Source organism: Thunnus maccoyii, chromosome 1 (assembly GCF_910596095.1).
Source record: "Thunnus maccoyii chromosome 1, fThuMac1.1, whole genome shotgun sequence".
NCBI classification, from domain to species: domain Eukaryota; kingdom Metazoa; phylum Chordata; class Actinopteri; order Scombriformes; family Scombridae; genus Thunnus; species Thunnus maccoyii.
Genome location: NC_056533.1, coordinates 12,603,648 through 12,625,287, shown reverse-complemented (window position 1 = coordinate 12,625,287; position 21,640 = coordinate 12,603,648). Strand labels below are relative to the sequence as shown.

Genomic DNA, 21,640 nt, shown 5'->3' with positions numbered 1-21,640 from the left:
TGCATGTTTACATCTTATCAAAACACATAATATTCATTTTATTCTACTTTTGTTGAAGCTGTGAACTAAAACATGCACATGCATGTGCCACTTTGGTATGTGTATTTGCCTGTGTCTACTCAGTGTTTCCCCATTTCTTGCCTAATATACAAGAAGGGATCCTCCAAAGGTTTTTGGAGTTGTAAGGAGTTGTACATTTTGATGTGTTGAGGCAAAGCTCTAAAGGCAGCACTGCCTGAATCATACAGCTTGCACAACACAGTGCTAAAAGCTAATGAAAAATAGATTCAGTAGGGAGCATGTTACTTTATTTCAGTCTCTCCAAAGCGGCATGATGGAAGGCAACATGTGCGACAGAACAGCTTGTGAACTACTTGTGTAGGCTCTGTGAAGCAGCGCTGTTTGTGAGTCAATGGCGTGAGCTTCAAATGCCACATCACTGATCCTGCCGGGCCTCCACCTGAAGTAAAAATAGACCGTGATGATAACACTGTGGTGCCATAAAAATGCCATTAACAATGTGTGTTTTTGCTACTGCCGAGGGGAGCTCCAGATCAACTTACCTCAAGCTGTTGCAGCAGCCTACAGCAAAAAAAAAAAAAAAAAAAAGCTGAACCAACCCCCCCCCCCCCCCCCCCCAAAAAAAACCCCTTCCCTCCTTGATCAAACAATCCTTCCTGCATATAAGATAAACAAAATCCAATATGACAAAATGCCCAGTCTTTGTAGACAGGGGCTAAAGGAAGTAACAAGGTTTGACTGGGTGCAGTGCCAGACTGTGTGTTACATCTGATGGAAGGAGAGTGCAAGCTGTTGGTGAAAAGCATGGCATCGAGCCTGACAATAGCCGAGCGCTGTGTAAGCTCCACTGTGCTCTTTCTGTCGAGCTGCACAGCATGAGAGAGCCCACCATGTCCTGATCCGACTCTCAGAAATATAGGGTTAACTTGGACTTATATGCATGTTCATCTCTAGGTGTGCATATCTTTGTGGGAATAAAAGGCCATCATATCATGTAGTGGTAGTCAGGATGGAGGGCAGATGGGGTTTGGGGTATTGGGAGTCTCTCACAATGCCCGTGGGAGTTTTTCTCTTGCTGAGTCATTTGATATTTGATCAATAACCTAGTATAACCCCTACAGAATATTTGTATGAGTCACTGCCACATAATAGGTGCCTCTTTCTGAGTTTTCATTTTGTGTTGACTTTGTGTTGACTTTGTGATTTTTGCAATCACTGACTAAGCATGATAGTCCAACTTACCAACTGCACACTGGTCTCATCTCTGCTATTGAAGCTACTTAACAGATGTGGGCAGCCCCAGAGTAGGCAGCATCTCACCCATGCAGCTGTAAATCATAATGTTTTTCTTTTGGACCAGCAATTACCCAAGGCATTACTGTACATCAACACTGGATTTGACTCAGTAGGATGAATTTAGTTGTGTATTACATTGTCTTATCTCCTTTGTAATATCTTTAGTTTACAAATGATCAATTCTGACACATTTGTATTCTACTTGATACATATTTCATTATCTTTTGCATTGTATTGTGCATAGATGTACAGTTGTCCCTGTGTGTCGTCTCAGTATGCACCGTGAAACTTTGTAGGTTTGTCAATGTCTCTGCAGCAATGTCAAAGACAAATCCCTGTACATTTACTTTAAGTCTCCTGTAGTTCTGAAAAACTGCTGCTACCAGTGAGAACATTAAAGCATGAGGGCAGACTCTCTATTGGCATTTTACTAAGCTAATCTTTCAATCATACTTCCTCACAATTAGATTTTTTATTGTGTCATGATGATTATGAACAGATAACTGATACTAATTTCCATAATGTTAATGGTTTCCATGCTTTCAGGGGCCCTTCCTTTGCTTGGTATTAAAAAGTTGTTGATTTGAAATCCAAGGACATTGCAGTACATCTACATTTCAGTCCTCTCTAATTTTCCATATATAAAAAACATCTGTCAAACCATGCTTCTGCAAATGGAAACAGCAATTTCATTCTGATGTTTTCAGTTGAGCTGATGACATTGCGCTGATGTTATTGTTGGTAATGACAAGCTCAGAGGGGTGTTTATTTTAAAGGCACTTACGACTACAGCTTCGCAAAGTCTTCTCTTTCCAAGCTGTTGAAAATACCAATAACTTTTATAGTCTGTAGTCATAATGTTGTCTTTGCCTGGTCTAAAACAGAAAGACTTTAAATCTTCAAGTGGCTATTTAGTCAAATAAAGGTCATGGGCACAGTTACCACTTGTCATTTTATCCTGTTCTGTCCATGGCCTGGCTTGCAGAACATGTTGTATATATAATATACACATATTGTACATACATATACATCAGTTCTGATAATCATTGTGAACGAGTTGCTTATACATACAGTATCTACACCATTGTCACCAAGTCCAATACATTTACTGTATTATTTACTGTATTAAGTGTTATGATCTATTTTTGTACATCAGGATACATGAGGTTCATTATGAGCTATGCAGTGTGGAAGTGATGTGTGGAAGTGTTCTTTATCCTAATGTTTGTACTTTTTAGCCAATATTATATGTAACTGGCAAGTCTTGCACCCTCTTCTAAATGAACAGTAACTTCCTCTAGTCTCCGCTGGTTGCCTGGCAACCTCACAGTGACGACTAGACTCCAGGAAGTTACTCAAAGCAAATAAGCATATCTTCCAAAATTTTGTATTCCTTTAATGCAAGCTATGGAACACAGACCAGACTGCTTTTCCAGTTCTTACAAATCTACCTCTCACTCTTTTCATGCCTCTCTTTCCAAAGTCTTCTCTCCTGAGGAACCTCAGGGATAGCCTGAAGACTCCAAGCGGAGATGTTGCCCACACCCTGAGTCTCATCTCCCTGGATTCCTTCATCCCCTGACCTCATCACTCTCCAGTCAGCTTCTCTTGCCGTTCTAATTGCAGTAAAGCTTTACACCATATTCTGCTGAGGCACAGTCTTTGTTAGTTAACTGCAATGTAATTGTCCTGTAACTGTCTCTCTAGTACTGAAGTGTGTGTTTCAACTTTCTGTGCATGCAAGCACTTTCTTGTGTGTGGATATGTGTGTATGTGTGGGTATGTGTGTGTGTGTGTGTGTGTGTGTGTGTAGAAGAGTGTGTTAAACTTTTTGAAACATTTGCATGATAAAATAACTAGGTCAACTTATCAAAGTAAGGCCATGAAACAATAATAGTTCTGAGTGGCTTTGAAAACAGCTTTGATACATTTTACATCAAAAGGATACACTACAATGATATAATGAATTCCTGACACATTATAGCAACTTCCAACAAAGTTATAAAAACTATCTTTATTTTGGAGACATACTGAAAAAAAGGAACAGTGATCTTGTGTTTAAATGCTAAAACACATTTATACTTGTGTATAATAGGAGTGTTAAAAAGTTGTATACTGTACTGTACAGATACTGTGTTCAAACAGCCGTAGGTACCTTTTAAATCCATATCAGAGGAATCTAGACTGACAGAAAAGTGACATCAGTTTTGCAACCACAGCCTAAGGGAAGGGGAGTGGGAGGAGATAGTGCATGTGTGCATGTATGTCCATGTAACCCAAAACACCACACACACACACACACACACACACACACATCACAAAACACATGCTATATATAAGCACCACTGAGCTGCACAGTAGTATTGCTGCTTTCTGCCGAACTGTGGTGCAATTCAAGTGGGCACATCAGCAATACGAGCAATCTTAGCAACAACTTGCAACCGCACTGTCAACAGTATTTATTGGAATATTTTAGTTTTCTTTTGAGATTTTAAGATGACCTCAGTGACCTTAAGCATATTGCTGGCCAAACTTGTTTTCAACTGTTTTCTTGTAGTAGATGTTGAGTGATAACTGAATTTCCCTCAAACCACAAAACTGCAGAACCCACAATAACCTACAGTCATTACCACACAAAAAGCAAAACACTGCATTTACATGCGATAGCAGTGGAAGTAAAACCAATGTGACTGTACTTGGGAGGACTGCACAGAGTATTCTGGGATTCATTAGCTGCCAGAAGCAGATGACTCACTGTGGTCTCCCTGACCTCCTATTTGTTTTTCTCTCATTTATTCCCTACCTTGCGTCACAAGTGAACTTAAACATGCAGAAAGACGCCTGCTTGTCATTCAGCAGTACATGAACAACAGCACAGACCAAAACCCATAAAGGAAAATAGAGATGTAAATCCACCTTTTCAAAAATAAAAATGAGCAAAACTTGATTTATCAAAAACATTGTTCAGGTGAGACCAACGATCACTCCTGCGTTTTCCCCACAGCACAGAAGCAAATGACCTGGCAAAAAAATTATGTTTTAACCGAAAATTATGGCTTCTAAGTGAGTGGTTCTTTATCTTGCAGTGCTTGTGCAGGGGGAACAGTGCGCCCCTCCCTCAGGCAGAGACTGCAGTTGAGGTTTGAGGCTGCTCTGGTATTACCATATACACTCACAGATTCACAAAAATACTGTCACACCTCATACTGGCTGTGCTATGAATATCAATACTTGCTCTCCTTTTGGACCCACTCTGCAAAACAGACAGTGAAAAATGTTCATGCATGACTACGTTCCACCTGGCCCACTCCATATATCCAGTTTAATGGGATAATGAACACACAGTATAAAGGAATTGTGCATGACACCAAGCTGTTATGCACGATGCATGACTTATGTCACTGATTTTCCTCCTTCAATAAGCTATATTTTTGGTAGCAGTTTCAAGTGCTGTGTCTGTGACATTCCAACAAGTCACCTTGACAGTGGTGTGAATAATTTTAGTAATAAGAACAAAAATTGCACTCACTCATGACCGGAAAAAGCTGTTGTACTGTGTGAAATACTCAGCGTAAATATGGTTTGGAAATTGTTTTTGCTGACATATTTACCATGTTCACATCCCCTCCCAAATCTAGTTAGCCTAGTGAGGGAAAATCCTCACTCAGTGCTAATGGGCAAATGAAGTTTCCATCCAGAAATAATGAGAAAATAATTTGAGTAAAATGTGTCTTTAGGTGTGCAAGATCCTTGAGGGACTTCTTTTCTTCTGTTTTGTAAGTTCAAACCCACTTCACAAACACAGCTGGAACTATTCTGACTGCTCTTTTGTCTGAAAGGAGAGCAATCGGCAGAGGTGCCCTGTGCAACCATCCAGGTGCTGAGCTTGGCACAGACAAGAAGAAGAACCCTGTCAACCTTTCTGATACGCTTGCCTGTGTTTGAACAAAGAGGATGCTTACACACAGGCATAATTGAAGAGATCATGCAGTACCTGCATTTCCTCCTGCCAGGCACTTTCCAAGTCTTCACAGCTGTGCAGGCAAACTAGCCCGCAGAGAAATGACAAAAACAAGGAAACAAAAATCACAAAGCCAATAAGCAGCACTGAAGCTAAATTAGCAATGTCTTTGTGGAAAAGAATGGCCCTGATGCTATTGACAAGGGAGACCCGTTGTGTTTTTGATCCCCATTCAGAGTAATAACTCCGCAGGATTTTTTTTGAGATGGTCTACAAAGACATGATTAAATAGAAAATAAATAAATATTCATAACAAAGCCAATGCAGTGCCAGATGTTACTGTTAGTTGCTCTCAGAATACCACTATCCCCAAAGACCATTCACTCTGACAGACAACAGGGGTGAATACACACATGCACGAACGCACGTACGCGCACACACACACACACTCACACACACACACACACACACACACACACACACACACACACACACACACACACACACACACGAACAGCACAAAACAAACAGCACATAATCCATCAAAGCTGACTTCTCTACTACCCAGTGACCAAAAAAATTTCACTGGGTACATTGTGACAACTCCCAGTGAGGTGACCCCCGTCAAATGTTTGTGCTTAGATACATATCTTTGAAAAAGGTGACCACCTCGTTATCTATTTATGATAGATAAGACTGTTCCTCTGATAACATAAACACTAAGTAACTCACTGAAAAGACATTCAAAATGTCAAATTCACATTGGTATCAGAGGGGAAAAGGATCTGGTCAGCTCATTTACTGACTTATGGGAGATGCTGTTTTTGTTCCATTTTTCATGACAAATGTGTTTTCAGTCTGTATTAATACAATAACATACATGTAAAATAGAAAGTATTAATTCATTTGCCTGGAGATAATAAAAAGACTTCCTGGTACTCATATATAGATAAATGCCTATGGCACTTACATGGAACTCAAAATATTAAATATCATGGTGAGGCAGCTTAGTTTTACTAATTAGCAGAAGAGAACAAACTAATCACCGCTATTTAATTACATCTTTTTACTAGCCAATTAAGTCTGACCTAACAGAGGTTAAGCATGTCTGTTGAATGCATTTCAGTAGTAGGCATGCAGTTTTTTGTGATCCTCTACTGATCCCAGAAGACACATTTTCTCTCTGTTTGTCCAATTCCATAAGGGGATCAGAGGCCAGACTCAGTTACAGAACAACACCTCTGGAGGTGTCAGTGTCTTGCTCAAGGACACTTAAACAGGGCAGATCCCGTTATGCTATATGATAGCGTGCAGCCCTTATTAACAGTTTCCATAATAATCTTGCTACATGCAATTGATTATTGATACATGATGCGATTCACATAAATGCCGTCATATCAAGCATAATTACTCATATCAGTATGAGCTGGACTGCCCTGGTATTGATGTTATATTCCCATCTGCACTAATTAGACCTTTCTGTGCACAGAATACACTGTATGAGAAATGCAACACTGGCGAAAATCATTCCCTGTGTGAAGTAAAGGACAGAGAGGTTTGAAAATTGGGCGCAGCAAATACTGTAGAGGGCGGGGGGAAATTTGTAGTGCAAACATGTACTGTTAAAATTGTAGCTCCAACAATCTATTTCATGGTCTCTGAATGGCAGCGTTGATTCAGCACCACGGACAGTGACACAAGGCAGCTCTGGATCCTGAGGTTTGAGCTGACATCATTTCAAACTACAGCGTTTCACTCTCTCCTTCTTTTCCTCTCCGTCTATCTATTGTCTTTGTGTAGGAGGGAGAGAGAAAGAGGGGCAGGTTTGTTTTGAAATAGTGCAATACTCCAAAGGCTGCTGTGTGGCGTTCCAGCATGCTGCTCTCTTTTTAATTATTCACCCAAATATGCCTTTGATCCGAGCACCTGACCAGGCTTCCATTTTCTTTCCAAATCGTCCTTTTAAATGAAAGCAGTTGAGGTTAGATGAATACGCTTGATATTTGCAAAAGTACCAGTGAGCTTAGAAAATTCCTACTACAATGCTGATGACAAATACGTGCAGAGATCATAACACTTGTAAAGACTTGGAACATATGTGAAAAAGGATTATAGTCTTTGATGACACATGAGTAACAATTTCAAACAACTGAATCCTCAACAGTTTAGTGATACAAATGTTTCCCTTCCAGAGTTTTGAAATGAAATTCATATCAGGGTAGAATGCTCCCTGAACAAGATGACCTACACTATTTTCAAGCTCTATGTTAGCAACAGTTTCTTCTGCAGAAGAGTCCTTGAGCAGAGAACTGAATCTGATGCTCTTTCTGGACTAAATCTCTGACCCTCGAGAGCCATTGTTTATCAGCTGACCTTGCACTCTGACTTCTCCAGAGGTCAAAAATACCCCCATGTGGGGGTAGGTGTAGAGATCTGTTTGTTATATGACCTTTGGGTTTTTTATTTAAATGTTTTATGTCTGCTCTGTTGTAGACTCTGCTGTTAGTCTTTTGTTTTTTTTGTTATATGTACTGTAGTCTGAGTGTGTGTGAGCATTGATTCATAGCACTTGCTAGAATTGATTTATTTTGTATATTTATAGATATTTATCATAGACAATTCTCAATTATGTTAATTGTAAATCTGTTTAGTACAATAACTACTGATTTTTATTTTTATTATTTGGTAAACTTTAAGAGCTCTAACATGGCTATAACATGAAGAACATACTGTATAGTACATCAGACCAGTAGAACACAGAACCACAGAGCAGTGGTTCTCAGTCCTCAGGAATCTGAGCACTGTTGGTTTTCTACCCTCCCAGGTAGTTAATAGCATTCATCTGGCGTCCCAGGTGTAAAATAGTCCCTGTTAGATGGTTAGAATGAAAATCAGCAGGACCCTGGCTCCTGAGGACCAGGATTGAGAACTGCTGCCGTAGAAAACATTTCTACAAGGCTTCACAGCAGTGTCTTTCATGACTGGTCCCCAGGACATACAGCCCTGCTGGTTTTCTTTCTAAACATGGACTTTTTTTACTCCCAGTATGCTAGATGAATGCAATTATTTACCCGAGAGGATAAAAAACAGCAGCACACCTGGGTCCAGCAGACCAGAAGACGTTTTATGAGGACGGGACTCCTTGGTAACATGTTATATACATTAAAAAATCCATCCATCGCACAGATTGGAGAGCAATTTGAGAATCATGAAAAATTAGAAATCAGCAGAAATAAAACAGAATTTCTTTAGAAGCACTGTTTTAAGTTCTGATTTGCCAGTTTATGTGTTATTATTTTCAATAAGTATTAAAAGTGGCCTATTACAAAGCTTCCATTCCTAAAACAAAACTAAATGACCTGAGATAGGCAGGAGTAGTAACACAAATGCTGCCTTTGCACCATTTAATGTCCCAGGCTTTCCACTCTACACAAATGTTTGCATTCTTACTCTGCCCTGTGGGGCCGTCAGCCATCGCGCTCTCTCATTGGCCTGTCCCGCGCTCATTATGCAAATTAGATGGTGGGCGGGGCCTATTCTTAAGAGTGCGATTTGACGTCATGGGCAGAGTGGCAGCTGATGGGATGGTGGGGGGGCTTTAAAAAATGAAAACATAAAGCATAAGAGAAAATAAATAAGGCTGATTCCAAACAAGGGGACTCAGGCTGTAGAGAAAAAGCAGAGAGGAGAGAGTAGGGAGGGAAAAACCGGAGGAGGAGTGGGGAGAGAGGAAGATATAACGGAGGGGGGGGAGTGTGCACTGTGCAGTTGACTACTGAGAGAGAGAGGGAGAAGGAGAGAGAGAGAGAGAGAGAGAGAGAGAGAGAGAGAGAGAGAGAGAGAGAGAGGGAGCAGCCCGCCGGCCCATTGAGGAAAGATGGCTACAGTCACTGCAAACGGAGTGCAGCAAGAGAATGGATTCAGCACCACGAACAGCGCCGGCAGGATGAACGGGCTTACCATCGGCCAGAACACCATTCCAATGAAGGACCACGACGCCATCAAGCTTTTCATCGGGCAGATTCCCAGAAACCTGGAGGAAAAAGACCTGAAACCCCTGTTTGAGGAATTCGGAAAGATATACGAACTCACTGTACTGAAAGACAGGTTTACGGGAATGCATAAAGGTTGGTTTTTTTTTTTGGCATCTTTACTTTTGCGCTCCTTTATAATAAAAAGAAGAGAAAGGCATAAAGGAATCAAAGAATGTCCCAATTCAGTTTTGGGGCAGACAGCATGAAAAGTGTGTTAATTAGCAGATGTTTGGGACAGAGTGGGATCCCTGTAGCGCCTTTACACACGCACGCGCGCACACACACACACACACACTCTGTCACACACACGCGCGCGCGCGCGCACACACACACACACGCACGCACACACACACACTGGCACACACACACACACACACACACATGAGGCGTGAGAGGCAGAACACGTGGAAGTGAATGGCTTGCAAGTGCAGGGTTAATTGTTACCGCGTCCAGCCAATCCACGTGAATACTACAGCTGAAAAAGCCTTTGTGTGTTTACATTGACTATCATGTGCTGAGCATCCCAGTTAAGGGGGCGGGACAGGCAAGCGCTGGGTGCTGTGTTATTTCTGCAGCTGCAGAAATTTCTTCACAACTACAAAAAAAGGGGGGAGAAAAAAAAGAAAAAGAAAAAAACTCTCCACTGTTCTCCATCACAGAGTCCATTTGCAGCGTATTGTCAGAGAGAAATAAATGCTTTCAGGGGAACGGAAAATACAAACCATTATGAGGCAATCAGCATCGGCGATTAAGGTGGTGCTGGCATGCCGCTTTGACCTTTCAGCGGGCTAATATTTAGACCACTTTTCAGACGTCACTAGATGTGGAAAATACTATTTACATGGCAGCTGTACTGTAATGCTGCTCCGTGGGCGGGTTGCAGTCAGGAAATACAAAGCAGGATAATAGTAGAGGCTGAGATCCAGCATGCACCGTCTTCTGGCTTATTCTGTGTTCACTCCTGTCCCGCCATTGTCCAAAACCACCGGGACTAGTCAGTATTCACTTAGTAATTAGTCAGACAGGCCCACAGATTATCAGGGACTGATCAATTCTAATGATAGTTATAATAATGAATGCCAGAGGACATTATAGTGTGGGTTGGAAGGTGTTTTAGTTACCAAGAAAAGTCTGAATTAGACGCAATTTAAGTGCTTTATGCACTCTTACTATTATATTTTAAGTTTAATGTAGAAACAACTACAGTAGAATAACAAGTATTTAAATGTAATATAATGACACATTAGTCTTTATTCCTACTTGCATTGGGATGTTTCACCTGTTATTTATTACAAGCCTTCAATTGCACTATTGTTTCCATTAGTCTTTTATTTTACTTTATTGTGGTTAAGTGAAATCTAATAATTATTAAAATACAATGAAAAGTTGTTGTTATTAGTATCACCATTATTACTAATTTTCGGTCCTTTTTGATAGTCTTACTTGAATTTCATGGGACTAGAATTCAGGTCACAGTGCCAGCACTATCAATGGTATCATAAGCTGGTTTCTTTTCTTATTATCAGCAAAAAGGCAGTGCTTATTTAAAAATAAATAAATAAATAAAAATAATATGACACTGCTAGTGCTGATTGTGATTGACACTATTTTTGACTGGTTGTTAATTTTGTCGTAATCTTATATTTAATTTCAAATCATACGCGTGCGCACACACACACTTCACACATACACACAGGCATCAGTAGCATTGAATTGACAATCAGTTCACTCTCAGTAAAAAAATAATCTGTTCACAAGGCAGGCAGATTATGTATGATATGTAAGTCAGTGGCTACAGTTCATGATCTTATTGATCAGCACATGGTCAAGTGCTCTTGTGGGAGAAGTGAGTGTGGGCTCAGCATTGCTTTCCTGTGCGTGCAGCCCTGAAGGTCTTCATGCGCCACCTGTTCCTCCAGCCATCAGTCGCTGGTGCTCAACCTGCTCCTCCCCTGTCCAGTGTTCCACTTTGGAGCCCGATGATCGATTAAAACAATATTTCTGATGTTCGTGTTGTTTACGCCTGTCCTCGACCATCCCTGAATGTCAACACTCTGGAGGGTGGTTGCCTCGGGAAGGATAATCCTGTTCCAAAGCCAGACTGTATGCCCGTTCAAATCATCCTCCACCAAGGCCACTCTGATGTATGCATTATGCCCACTTCATCCTGCATGACATTCAAAGTCACTTTGGGAGCACAGGCGTGCACTTTTAATACGATTTCACCAATGCATTATATGGATGAGTTTTTCTTATTGGCCACTCACCTAAAGCATATTCATGCCTCCTGCTGTGTCTACGCGTGATACCTGTAGACTGAAGCAAGAAAGAACAAGAGTAAGAAAATGGGATTAGCGTCGTTAACAGAGCCGAAGTAGATATAGTGTATCATCAGCTATGTCACTCAAGGAGAGTAGTTTAAAACACTGACTGAACTCCCATTCTGAAACAGAGAAAAGCTTTTGTAGGGGAATTGAAGGTAACATTACTAACTTAGTTACCTGCATAAGTTCTTTAAAAAAAAGTTTGTGCAGTCTTAATTCTGTTGTGAACAAACATTAAGGTCAGCACAACAGTCTTCCATATAATCATATTTCTAACTTTTAAATTAAATTACAATAAAGCATGTCGTAATATCAAGTTGTGCACAAGTAAAAAGCAAGCATACTAAATATAATAATAATAATAATAATAATAAAACTGTAAAGCATCAGCAATTGCATTCAGTCTTATTATAATGTTTAACGTTACCTTCCTCTTTCACCTGCAAATGTTACTTGTGATATACAGTAAAACCTATAAAACCTAAAACTCCACAGTGAAGTTTATACTGGTATAAAACTTAACTTTTCTAGACATGTTTGCTTCTATATGTTCCCTTTATTTTCAAACTAATACTTTTTTTAGTTTTAGATTTTACAGGAAGACATTCAGCCATATAGCTGCATAGTTGTGGAATAGTTTCATTGTGGATAGTGGGGCATAACTTTTAACAATTCCCATTTGGATTGCAGGTTCACACTCTCCATCCTCAAAGTCTACTATAGAGTTTTCTGCCATGTTGGTTATTTAGCACGTACACACCACCTGCCTCAGCACTCTGGGATGTCCATCACATACATAGTTAATGGAAGATTTTGAAACACTGAAATGGTTCTCAGTTTGATGGTGAGCCATCACACTGATACAATAATAAAACATATTTGTCCAAACACATACCAGTAAGTGTTGGAATGAAATCATCCACTGGGCTGTAGTTGCATAGCTGAAGATGATATGCGACTCATCTAAGGGACTTCATCAGTTCTACAGGCTGCTGGGGAGGCCTGAATGCCTAAACCTCTGTGGGTTGCTCACACCATCGCTTGAGGGTAGTTGAGAGATGTTAAGGTCACATGACAGACTCGCCACCCCTTTGATGATGAAACATCTTCATCTCTACAGCTACAGAACAGTGAATAGTTTTATTTCAACCTGATGTTGTACTTTCTGGATGAATGGGATTAATTTACACAGACAAGTGTTAGCCGTGTAACTATCATCAACAATGTAATAGCATAGCTTTTAGAGTAATTTCCTTCACATCTGTACAATCTAAGGTTTTGCAATAATCTTTGGTCCACATTATATGTGTTGCATAGTGCTTTAAAAAGTAATTTGTGTTCTATTTGGCGCACAAAAATGCATAATATGCCAATGGATAGTGGCAAGCTATTATGTCAAAAGCCCGGGAGGCACCCAATGTTGTAATATAACCACAAATTCAATCCACATTTTTATCATAAACAGTAACACAAACATTTTTCACAGCACAGGAGTGGGGGAGGATATAATCAGCTTGGCTCCATGATCCCCAAAACATAAAGTTCATAAAGATTTAGTGTCGTGCCATGAATTTGGTTTGACTGCTACTTTGAAATCCTTCTTTGAGCTCAGTATGTGGTTGAGAAAGATTTGATTTGTTTCAGATAGATGATGTATATGGCTGTTGGCATCAGTTAGTAAACCATAGCTAATGGATGATTTGCAGCTCTACCTTTTTCACAACCCGAGTCCTGTGACACAGAATTGCACCATAATTATGGATTTAAGGGCAGATCAAAATATGTCATGTTTGCTCATGACTAATTCATGTGGATTGTACTGCATCAGTTTGAACAGATGTTTTGTGCTTTGTGAATTCTTACTTTGGGCATTTAGAGTATCTCCAGGGACTTCAGTGTGTGAATGTAGCTGTGTTTTTTTTTCATCTGTTTCTTTTAATGGATGATTATATCCTGCCTCATAGTTGTTAGGCACTGTTGCCTTTTTTTTCTTTTTTTTTTTGAGAATATTTTAAAATTATTTTTTAAACATAAATAGACATGGGACAAAGAATATAAAAGTAAAACAAATACAATACAGCCCGAACCATAACATATTATCCCCTTAACCCCACCTACACCAACCTTCCCCTCAGACTCCTCCGGGCAAAACAATACAAACTGCTGGTAACAAATAGTAAGAATTCATAGCACATTAACAATTCATACTGAGAGTTCATACCAGAAAGTAGTCAACTAACATAGAAACACAAGATAAGAAGAGAAAGACAAAGGACAAGACAAATAGAAAACAAAAAGATAACAAAACAAATAAACAAAAAAAAAAAAAAACTAATTTCTGCCCCCATGATGTTTCTTCCCTTTTAAGAAACTGTACTAAGGGAACCCATGCTGTATTTCCTTAAATGTCACTTGTTTGTTTAACAGTATATATGTAATTTTTTCTATACATACAAGATGCCATCTTCTTAATCCACTTACCTATAGATGGTTTATTTCTACTTTCCAGTTAAGGGCTATCAGCCTAATTGCTTGCAAAATGCACATGTTGATAAGCACATAATGGCCCTTTTTATATTTAAATCTTTAGGGTAATGATATGATAAATGATAAATACTCTAGGTTCAAAGGGGAGGTAGGTGTACTGAAAACAACTGTGCAATAGTATGATGTACATCTTTCCAGAAAGTCCTTATCTATGTTCCCATAAGCAATGAAGAAGTGTTCCTTTGACATCATTATATTGAGTACAAGTATCTGGGATACTACTGTCAAATTTGTGAATTTTGACATGTGTTATATATGTACGCTTCAGCCATTTGACCTGAATTAATTTAAGGTGACTATTTATTGAATGTGTCTTTATTTCCTCATATATTTTCTTCCAATCGTCGATGTTAAATCTTTTCTCCATACCTGTAAAGTTTTCTCTGAGGACACTTGAGATCCTTTGACTAGAAAATCATAAAGGGATGAAATCAGTCCTTTCCTTTAATAATTTTTTTAGTCTAATTTCTTCCAAGGAGGAGAGGGCAGGACATTCATATATTTGTTTTTGAGCTATTGGACCCCACTGTATATAAAATTTCATATTTGAAGGAATTTTAAAAAGTCTTTGCTTTGTAAATCAAATTTAGCTGACAGTTCTTGAAAGGACATAAGATTCACCTCCTCATAAATCTCCAGTCTGTCTAATGCTCCTTCTGAACCACATTTTAAGACCTTCAGTTTTGATGAATATAAATATAGATGTAGCAGTAAATTTGAGTCAAGAGAACAGTCCTCTAACTCTATCCAACCTGGGACATTATCTGAAGAAAAAGAAAACATAGTTGTTTGTAGTTGAGCTGCCCAGTAGTACCACTGCAAATCCAGGCACTTAAGTCCTCCCTTGTCATTTGCAAGGCATAGAAGCGATAAACATAATCTTGGGCGTTTGTTGTTCCATATAAATTTGCTAAAAGCCCTCTTAAGCATCGGAAATACAATAAATAATAGTATCTTGGTGGGGGTAGAGGTACATTCTGAAACAAATAGAGAAACTTTGGCAGAAGATCAATTTTTAAAATATTAATTCTGCCAATTAAAGAGATTGGTAATGTCATCCTTCATGCCAGGAGTTTGGTAGCCTGCTCTAACACTGGGTCATAATTAGTTTGTGTTTTATATTATTATACAAGGGACAATCTTATTCCCAAGTAGGTGAAATAATTGTGCCACATTCTGACTAGGCTTTGTCCTCTCCCTTTCATTTAATAAAATGAAGGTTCTTATTATTGACCTTATATCCTGATATTTTCCCAAAGATTGAGACAATATTTAATAATGTTGGAATTGATTTATCTACATTTTTTCATAAAAACAATGACATCATCAGCAAATAGTGCTATCCTATGTCCAGTTTGGCCTATTTGAATACCAGCTTAATCCTTATGGGACCTTATTGCTATGGCAAGTGGTTTGATAGCTAAAACAAAAAGAAGAGGGGAGAGGGGGCATCCTTGGTGGTATCTTCTAGATATTGAGATTGGTTTGGATAGTGTAGTGTTGGCTAAGATTTCAGCCGTTGAGTTTGTATACTGTAATTTAACCCAGTTGCAGAATGTTTCCCCAAAGTCAAATTTAGTAAGAATAGGAAAAAGATTCGACCCTATCAAATACTTTTTCTGCTGATCCCAGTGGATCTGTTTAGGGAGTACCCTCTCTAATCGCCTTACCAGTAATTTGCTAAGAATTTTCATATCCAAGTTAAGAAGACTAATTAGACGAAAATTTTCACACTTGCTATTTGATTTTCCAGGTTTCAGAAGTAGAATCATTAAAGCTCCTCTTAAAGATGTCGATAACAATTCTTCCTGAAAAGCTTCAAGGAACATTTGTAGAAGTGGTCTCAATAATTTATCTCTAAATTTTTTATAAATGTCCATTAGTAAGCCATTTGGCCCAGGAGCCTTTCCTGTATTCATATCATGTATGGCCTCTGAAATTTCCTTTAAAGTTAGATTTGAATCTAGGTTCGTTTTGGATTCTTCTGACATTCATGAAGTATTTAACTGATCTTAAAAAATATTTTGTGCATCTAAATTCATTATGTGTTCATTATGGTGTAGTTTCTCATTAAATGCTTTAAATGTATTATTTATCACTACTGGGTCAAACATATGTTTTCCTTTATTATCTTCAGTACAGTGAATAGGCCTATTTTGTTGCTGCTGTTTAATATGCCAGGCTAAAGGTTTTCCCTGTATTTCCCCTTGGTCATACTAAGCTTGTTTGAGCTTCAACAAACTTTATTCTGCAAGATTTGCTGACATCTTATTGTAATTCGTTCTATAAAGAAGTGATTTCTGTTGTACCTTTGCACTGTCTCCTAAGTTTTGATCCAATTTTTTTAGAGTGTAAGATTGCCATGTCCTGAATTTGTACTAATGTAGCTTACAATCTGCTCTCCAATAAATGCTTTAAAGGCTTCCCATCTAGTGGTTACAGAGGTTTCATTAGACTTCATTAAAAAAAAAAAGCCTATTTGTTTCCCTAGAAATTCTATAAATGAGGGATCCAGGAGCCACTTTAACTGAGATCGTCATCTTAGAGGGTCACAAATTAATTTAGAGTCTATGTAAGTCAAGGAAATAGAGGCATGATCTGATATGATAATACTATTGTATTGACAATTTTCTATTTAGACATTAGCTGGGCAGAGATTAAGAAAGAGTCAACAGGCAAGTATTTATGATATCTACTTGAATAACAGGAATAAGTTAATGAAAAAGGGTTTAAGACCCTCCATACATCTATTAAATGGAGTTCTTCCATAAACTGAATAATTGTCTTTCATTGTGTTCATATGGGAATTATCAATTTGTGTTGAACGATCTTTAGCTGGGTCTAAAGTACAACTGAAGTCTCCTGCAACAATATTCTGTCCAGAAAGACTGGAAACTATAAGGAATAAATTGGTATAGAATCCAGGATCATGCATATTTGGGCCATAAACATTTATTATATTTAATCTGTCATCTTTACATGTGCCTTGAACTACCAAAAATCTACCCTCTGGGTCTTTGATTACATTCTGGATCTGAAACAGAATACAGTAATGAATAAGTTTAATGACCCCTCTTGACTGAGAGGAAAATGATGAGAAAAAACCTGTCCTGACCATTTATGCCTTACTAATATTAGAGATGTCTCCTGGGAACAAATGTGTCTCCTGAAGAAAGACAACATTTGCTTGTAACTGTTTTAATCTGTACACGATCTGTTTGAAATTAATTTTTTGTGTCTATCTATCCATCTATCTATCTATCTATCATATATGCAGGACCTCATTTTGAGATGTTGCAAAATGAAATTTCTTCTTAAATTGTGACTTAATCAAAATCTTTAATCAAATAATTGCATATTAATTGCTTTCACATGGAAATAATAATAATAGTCAATTAACATAATAACAATACTAATGTTTAATATGCAACATGCACATAATAACCAAACCTTTTCTAGTTATGTCAGGATACTGCATGCTTGGAAGCTCCTTTGACCCTCTGGCTCAGGTGACCTCAGTGAGCACACAGGCTATAAACAACAAAATACAAACAATTCAACAGGCTGCTATCACTTTATTGGTTGAGGACCTTCAATTGTGGGACTACATTTTTATAAAAATCTGGAACATAATACATGCAATTAAAATACAAATATACCTCTTACATCTTGTTCCATAAGCAAAATACTACATTTATCTATAATCTTGCAACACAAGGATCCAGTCGTATTTATATATGATTTGTCTCTTTGTTTAATTGATAATTGTGTGTAAATAAACATAAGCAAGCAGTATGACTGATTGATTTTGAACTTTACTTTTATTATTTATTATTATGTATTATTATTATACCATGGCAACTTGTCAACAACATGTTATCAAATATGAAACATCAGAATCAGCGTATAAGGCATATAAGCATATCCAGTAGGCTTCTGACAGAATGCATAGGCTACTATTCACACAACCCTGAAGATTTTTTTATCTTAATGATTCTTGGTTTTGGGATTTAAATAGACAAAAGTGAGGTAATAATAATAATGAAATAAACAAAGTAATTAAATTTAAAATTTAAAATCTTTTTACAGAATGGAATAGAAATAGTTTAGAAATGGGATATTGACTGTACAAAGGAAATATGGACTGTGCCATGGACAAAAAAATGAAGTGTATGAAATATATGAAGGTGACAAGAGCAAAAATTAAATGTGACATGCATAAATAATTAAATAATATAAAAGTGGAGGTTGAATGCAATGTACAATCTGAAGTCCAGTTTGATGAAATATATGAAAGTGATAAGTGCAGGGATTAAACGAGGAATGTGAAATGTAAAGTCCAGTTTGACGACCCCATCTTCGTCCGGTTTATATGGCCATGGTGCAAGATTTGATGCAATTTAGTGGCAATGCAGGTTAGGGTTAGGGAAGGGCATTGTGTTGTGGGTGGACTTGGCATGTTCAACTACTGTTTTGGGTTGTCTGCCATGGGTGGGCTTCATTCCATTTGAAATTGCTGCCAGTCAGCCACAATCACAAATCCAAACGCCACTGTCTCTGTTGTGTGTGAAGGGGGTGTGACTCCATGAACACACACAAATCTTAATCAGTTTGGAATAAATTCAGTAATTAAAAGTAAATAGTAGATATAATAGTAAATAAAAGTTTTGTAATGGGTAACAAAGCGGACTGTCTTTGTCTCCATAGTAACAGTGGCTGAGGATCATGGGTGACGCAGCCTTCCGCTATCCAAAACAGACAAAAGAACCCTTAATTTCTCAGACTTGAAGCAGAAATAATTAAAACGGATGGCCATAACATTAACCTATTGCATTGTTGAGTTATCAAGGAAACTTTTGAGTTTTTGTGTTGAGAAATGTTGAGGATATCATTAAAAGAAAACCTTAACACAGTATCATACACCGAGGGGCATGACAAAGCGGCAGTATTTGACAAGTTGGGAATGGGAACGTGTAGGAGTTTTGCAGCCCTCTGTGTGATCCATCCTGCTAGGGAAAAAGGAAAATACCAAAGAAAATGAAACCAAAAAAAAAAAAAAAACTTCCCCAACCCTTCAAACAGAGTTCATCCAGGCAGAAAGTTATTAGTTCAGATTTTCCATGAAGCTTTTCACTTCAGCAGGATTATTAAAGGTGTATGCTCGGTCTCCATATGTACCCAGCAGACGAGCCGGGAACAGGATCCTGAGTTTAATGATGACTTTATCATGCAGCGCCTGGCGCGTTTCATTGTAGTTTTGTTGCTTCTTGTGGGTCTCAACAGACAGATCTGGAAAGAATTTTGTCTTTATATATCACTTTTCCTTTGTCTTTAGCAGCCCTCAGAATCCAAAAACCTCATAATTAAAGTTCTCGGTGTAGTTGAATTCAAACCTCTCCTGGAGTCAGAGATCAGGTGCGCTCTCTCAATTATCAGTGGAGAGAGAAGCATATCCATACCTAAAACTTTGGGAAGCCAGCTTTCCAGGAAAATACATATATGTCCTGACCCTCTTCTTTCTCAGGGAGGCCTATTAGTCTGAGGTATATCTATACGACTCCGGCACTCCAGTTCATCCACTTTCATTTGTAGTATTTCAACATATGACTCCAGTGATTTTGCATGAGTTTCAAGTTGATTGATTTTGTCTTCTGCACCTGAGATATGTTCTTCAGCTACAGCGATTTGTTGTTTAACTTCACTGACAGCCGACAAGACCACCTCAATTTTGTTGGTAACTCGACCTTCCATCTCCTTAATGGCTCTCATTATTTCAGTGTGGCTTGTGCTGGTGCTACCATTGTCTCTAGTGTTTTCTTGTTCAGATGTATTACCTCTGCCAGGTTTTGGGTTGCCCATATCATTAACGTCAACTAGATTCTTCTTTTTTGGAAATGTTGCACAGGTGAAATTTTTTAGATCACTTTTTTGTAAAATTAACTGAAAAAAAGGGTTTCTTCAGTATTTAGCAGTTATGCCGGGGCACTGAGATTCAGTGCTGTTCAGCCCTGCGCCATAACCATACCATACACTGTTGCCTTTAATGTCGGTTTCATAGTTTGTGTGTCGTCAGGGAGCCTTATACAGCGAGTGGGATGACTTGACACTATTGGCGGGCATGGGGCTCATCAGTGTGTGGTGCAGCCAGGTTGTGCTGTTTAACATCCATCATTTCACTGAGCACTACATTATCATAATACTTAGTGTCAGTGCCAGAACGCATGCATTGTTCAGACATGCTGAATGTTAGTGGGGGGCAAATCTTTTGCTTGAGTAGAGTTATCTATCAATCCGTCTCTGATGCTGAGAGGAGGGACTCTGAGCTGCACCACACAGCCAGGAGGAAGAGATACAAAGAGTTGTTAAATATCCTCATCCATTCTGCTCTCCTTGGTAGGTCCATGCAGTGTAATTGGCTATAAATAGCCTGCCAAATTGACATAAAAAAGCCCTCTCAGACATTGAAATGTCAAATGTAAACCACAGTAGGGCACTAATATCTAATTGCAAATAAGTCATAGAATGTAACAACAAATCCTTGAAAGTGCATTTTCAAAACATACGTTTTGCAGTTTTCAAGGAAATTAAATTTGATCTCTTGTTTTTGAAATGGCAACTAGGAGTTACAGGTCCATGCTTGTATTGGGTTTTATCTACAGTATGAGTGTTGTAAAGAAAGTGTTGGACAGTGATTGACAGTTTGTATAAGTTGAGTGACAAGTGTAGCTTAAGTCTACAGATGACCTCTTTGATCATTAGAAGGGGGCTTGTGTATGAACCAGACAGCTACAGGAAGTGCTCTGAACAGGCTGCTCTGAATGTAGATGGATGGAACTACTAAAAGATAGAAAGATGCTCTGCAGGTAATAGTGTGGTTAACACAGAAACATGAAGCAGTGGATGAATTCTCACATCGTATTTGTCTCAGTACCCATGAGAGGGTCAGGCTGTCACATTCAGCTGCATCCAGTTGTTTTACATAATTTCTGCGCCTAGATCTTTTTCGGAAATTAATTTGCATTCTTTTCCCAGTTTAATGAACATTCTTGGATCAGACATTGTGTGAGGAGACTGAAGGAGAGCAAATTGCTCATGATTCATGAATTCACTGCTAATGAATTGAAATTTTATACAAATTTGTTCTGGAGTTATTTCAATTACAGGTACCTGATGCCTTAAAAAAGCACAATTTACTCTTAATGCCTGGATGCATGCAATTGTGAGCACATACTAATTTCCATTTTAAAACAAATTGTTAGAAGAGGCGTTACAGGGGAAAAAGTTCTTTAAGTAATTACCCAAAACGTGTCTTGCAAATGCAAACACACACATTTACTGCTTTCTCTTTGAACCAGTTTGCAGGGTTTGCTTTTTCATTTGCCTTAAATATAATTTGTTGAACTTTTGTCCCTCACTGAAATTATGGTGTCGTAAATTGTCTGTGATTACCAAAGTAT

At 38.4% G+C, this 21,640-nt stretch overlaps 1 protein-coding gene and 1 long non-coding RNA gene across 23 annotated transcripts in view; one reads left to right on the top strand and one right to left on the bottom strand.

The window, feature by feature from the left end:
* The first annotated feature begins 9,142 nt into the window (after window positions 1-9,142).
* Window positions 9,143-21,640, top strand: part of celf6 (CUGBP Elav-like family member 6) — a 136,308-nt gene continuing 123,810 nt past the window's right edge. For all 22 annotated transcript variants that reach the window (XM_042400893.1, XM_042400199.1, XM_042399970.1 and 19 more), the window contains exon 1: window positions 9,143-9,405. In XM_042400893.1, the coding sequence (XP_042256827.1) occupies window positions 9,156-9,405 (250 nt within the window). In that variant the 5' untranslated portion in view covers window positions 9,143-9,155. The remainder of the gene's footprint in view (window positions 9,406-21,640) is intronic.
* LOC121889746 overlaps window positions 10,539-21,640 on the bottom strand; it is a 122,677-nt gene continuing 111,575 nt past the window's right edge. The window contains exon 2 of the long non-coding RNA XR_006093614.1: window positions 10,539-11,628. This is a non-coding gene — a long non-coding RNA (uncharacterized LOC121889746). The remainder of the gene's footprint in view (window positions 11,629-21,640) is intronic.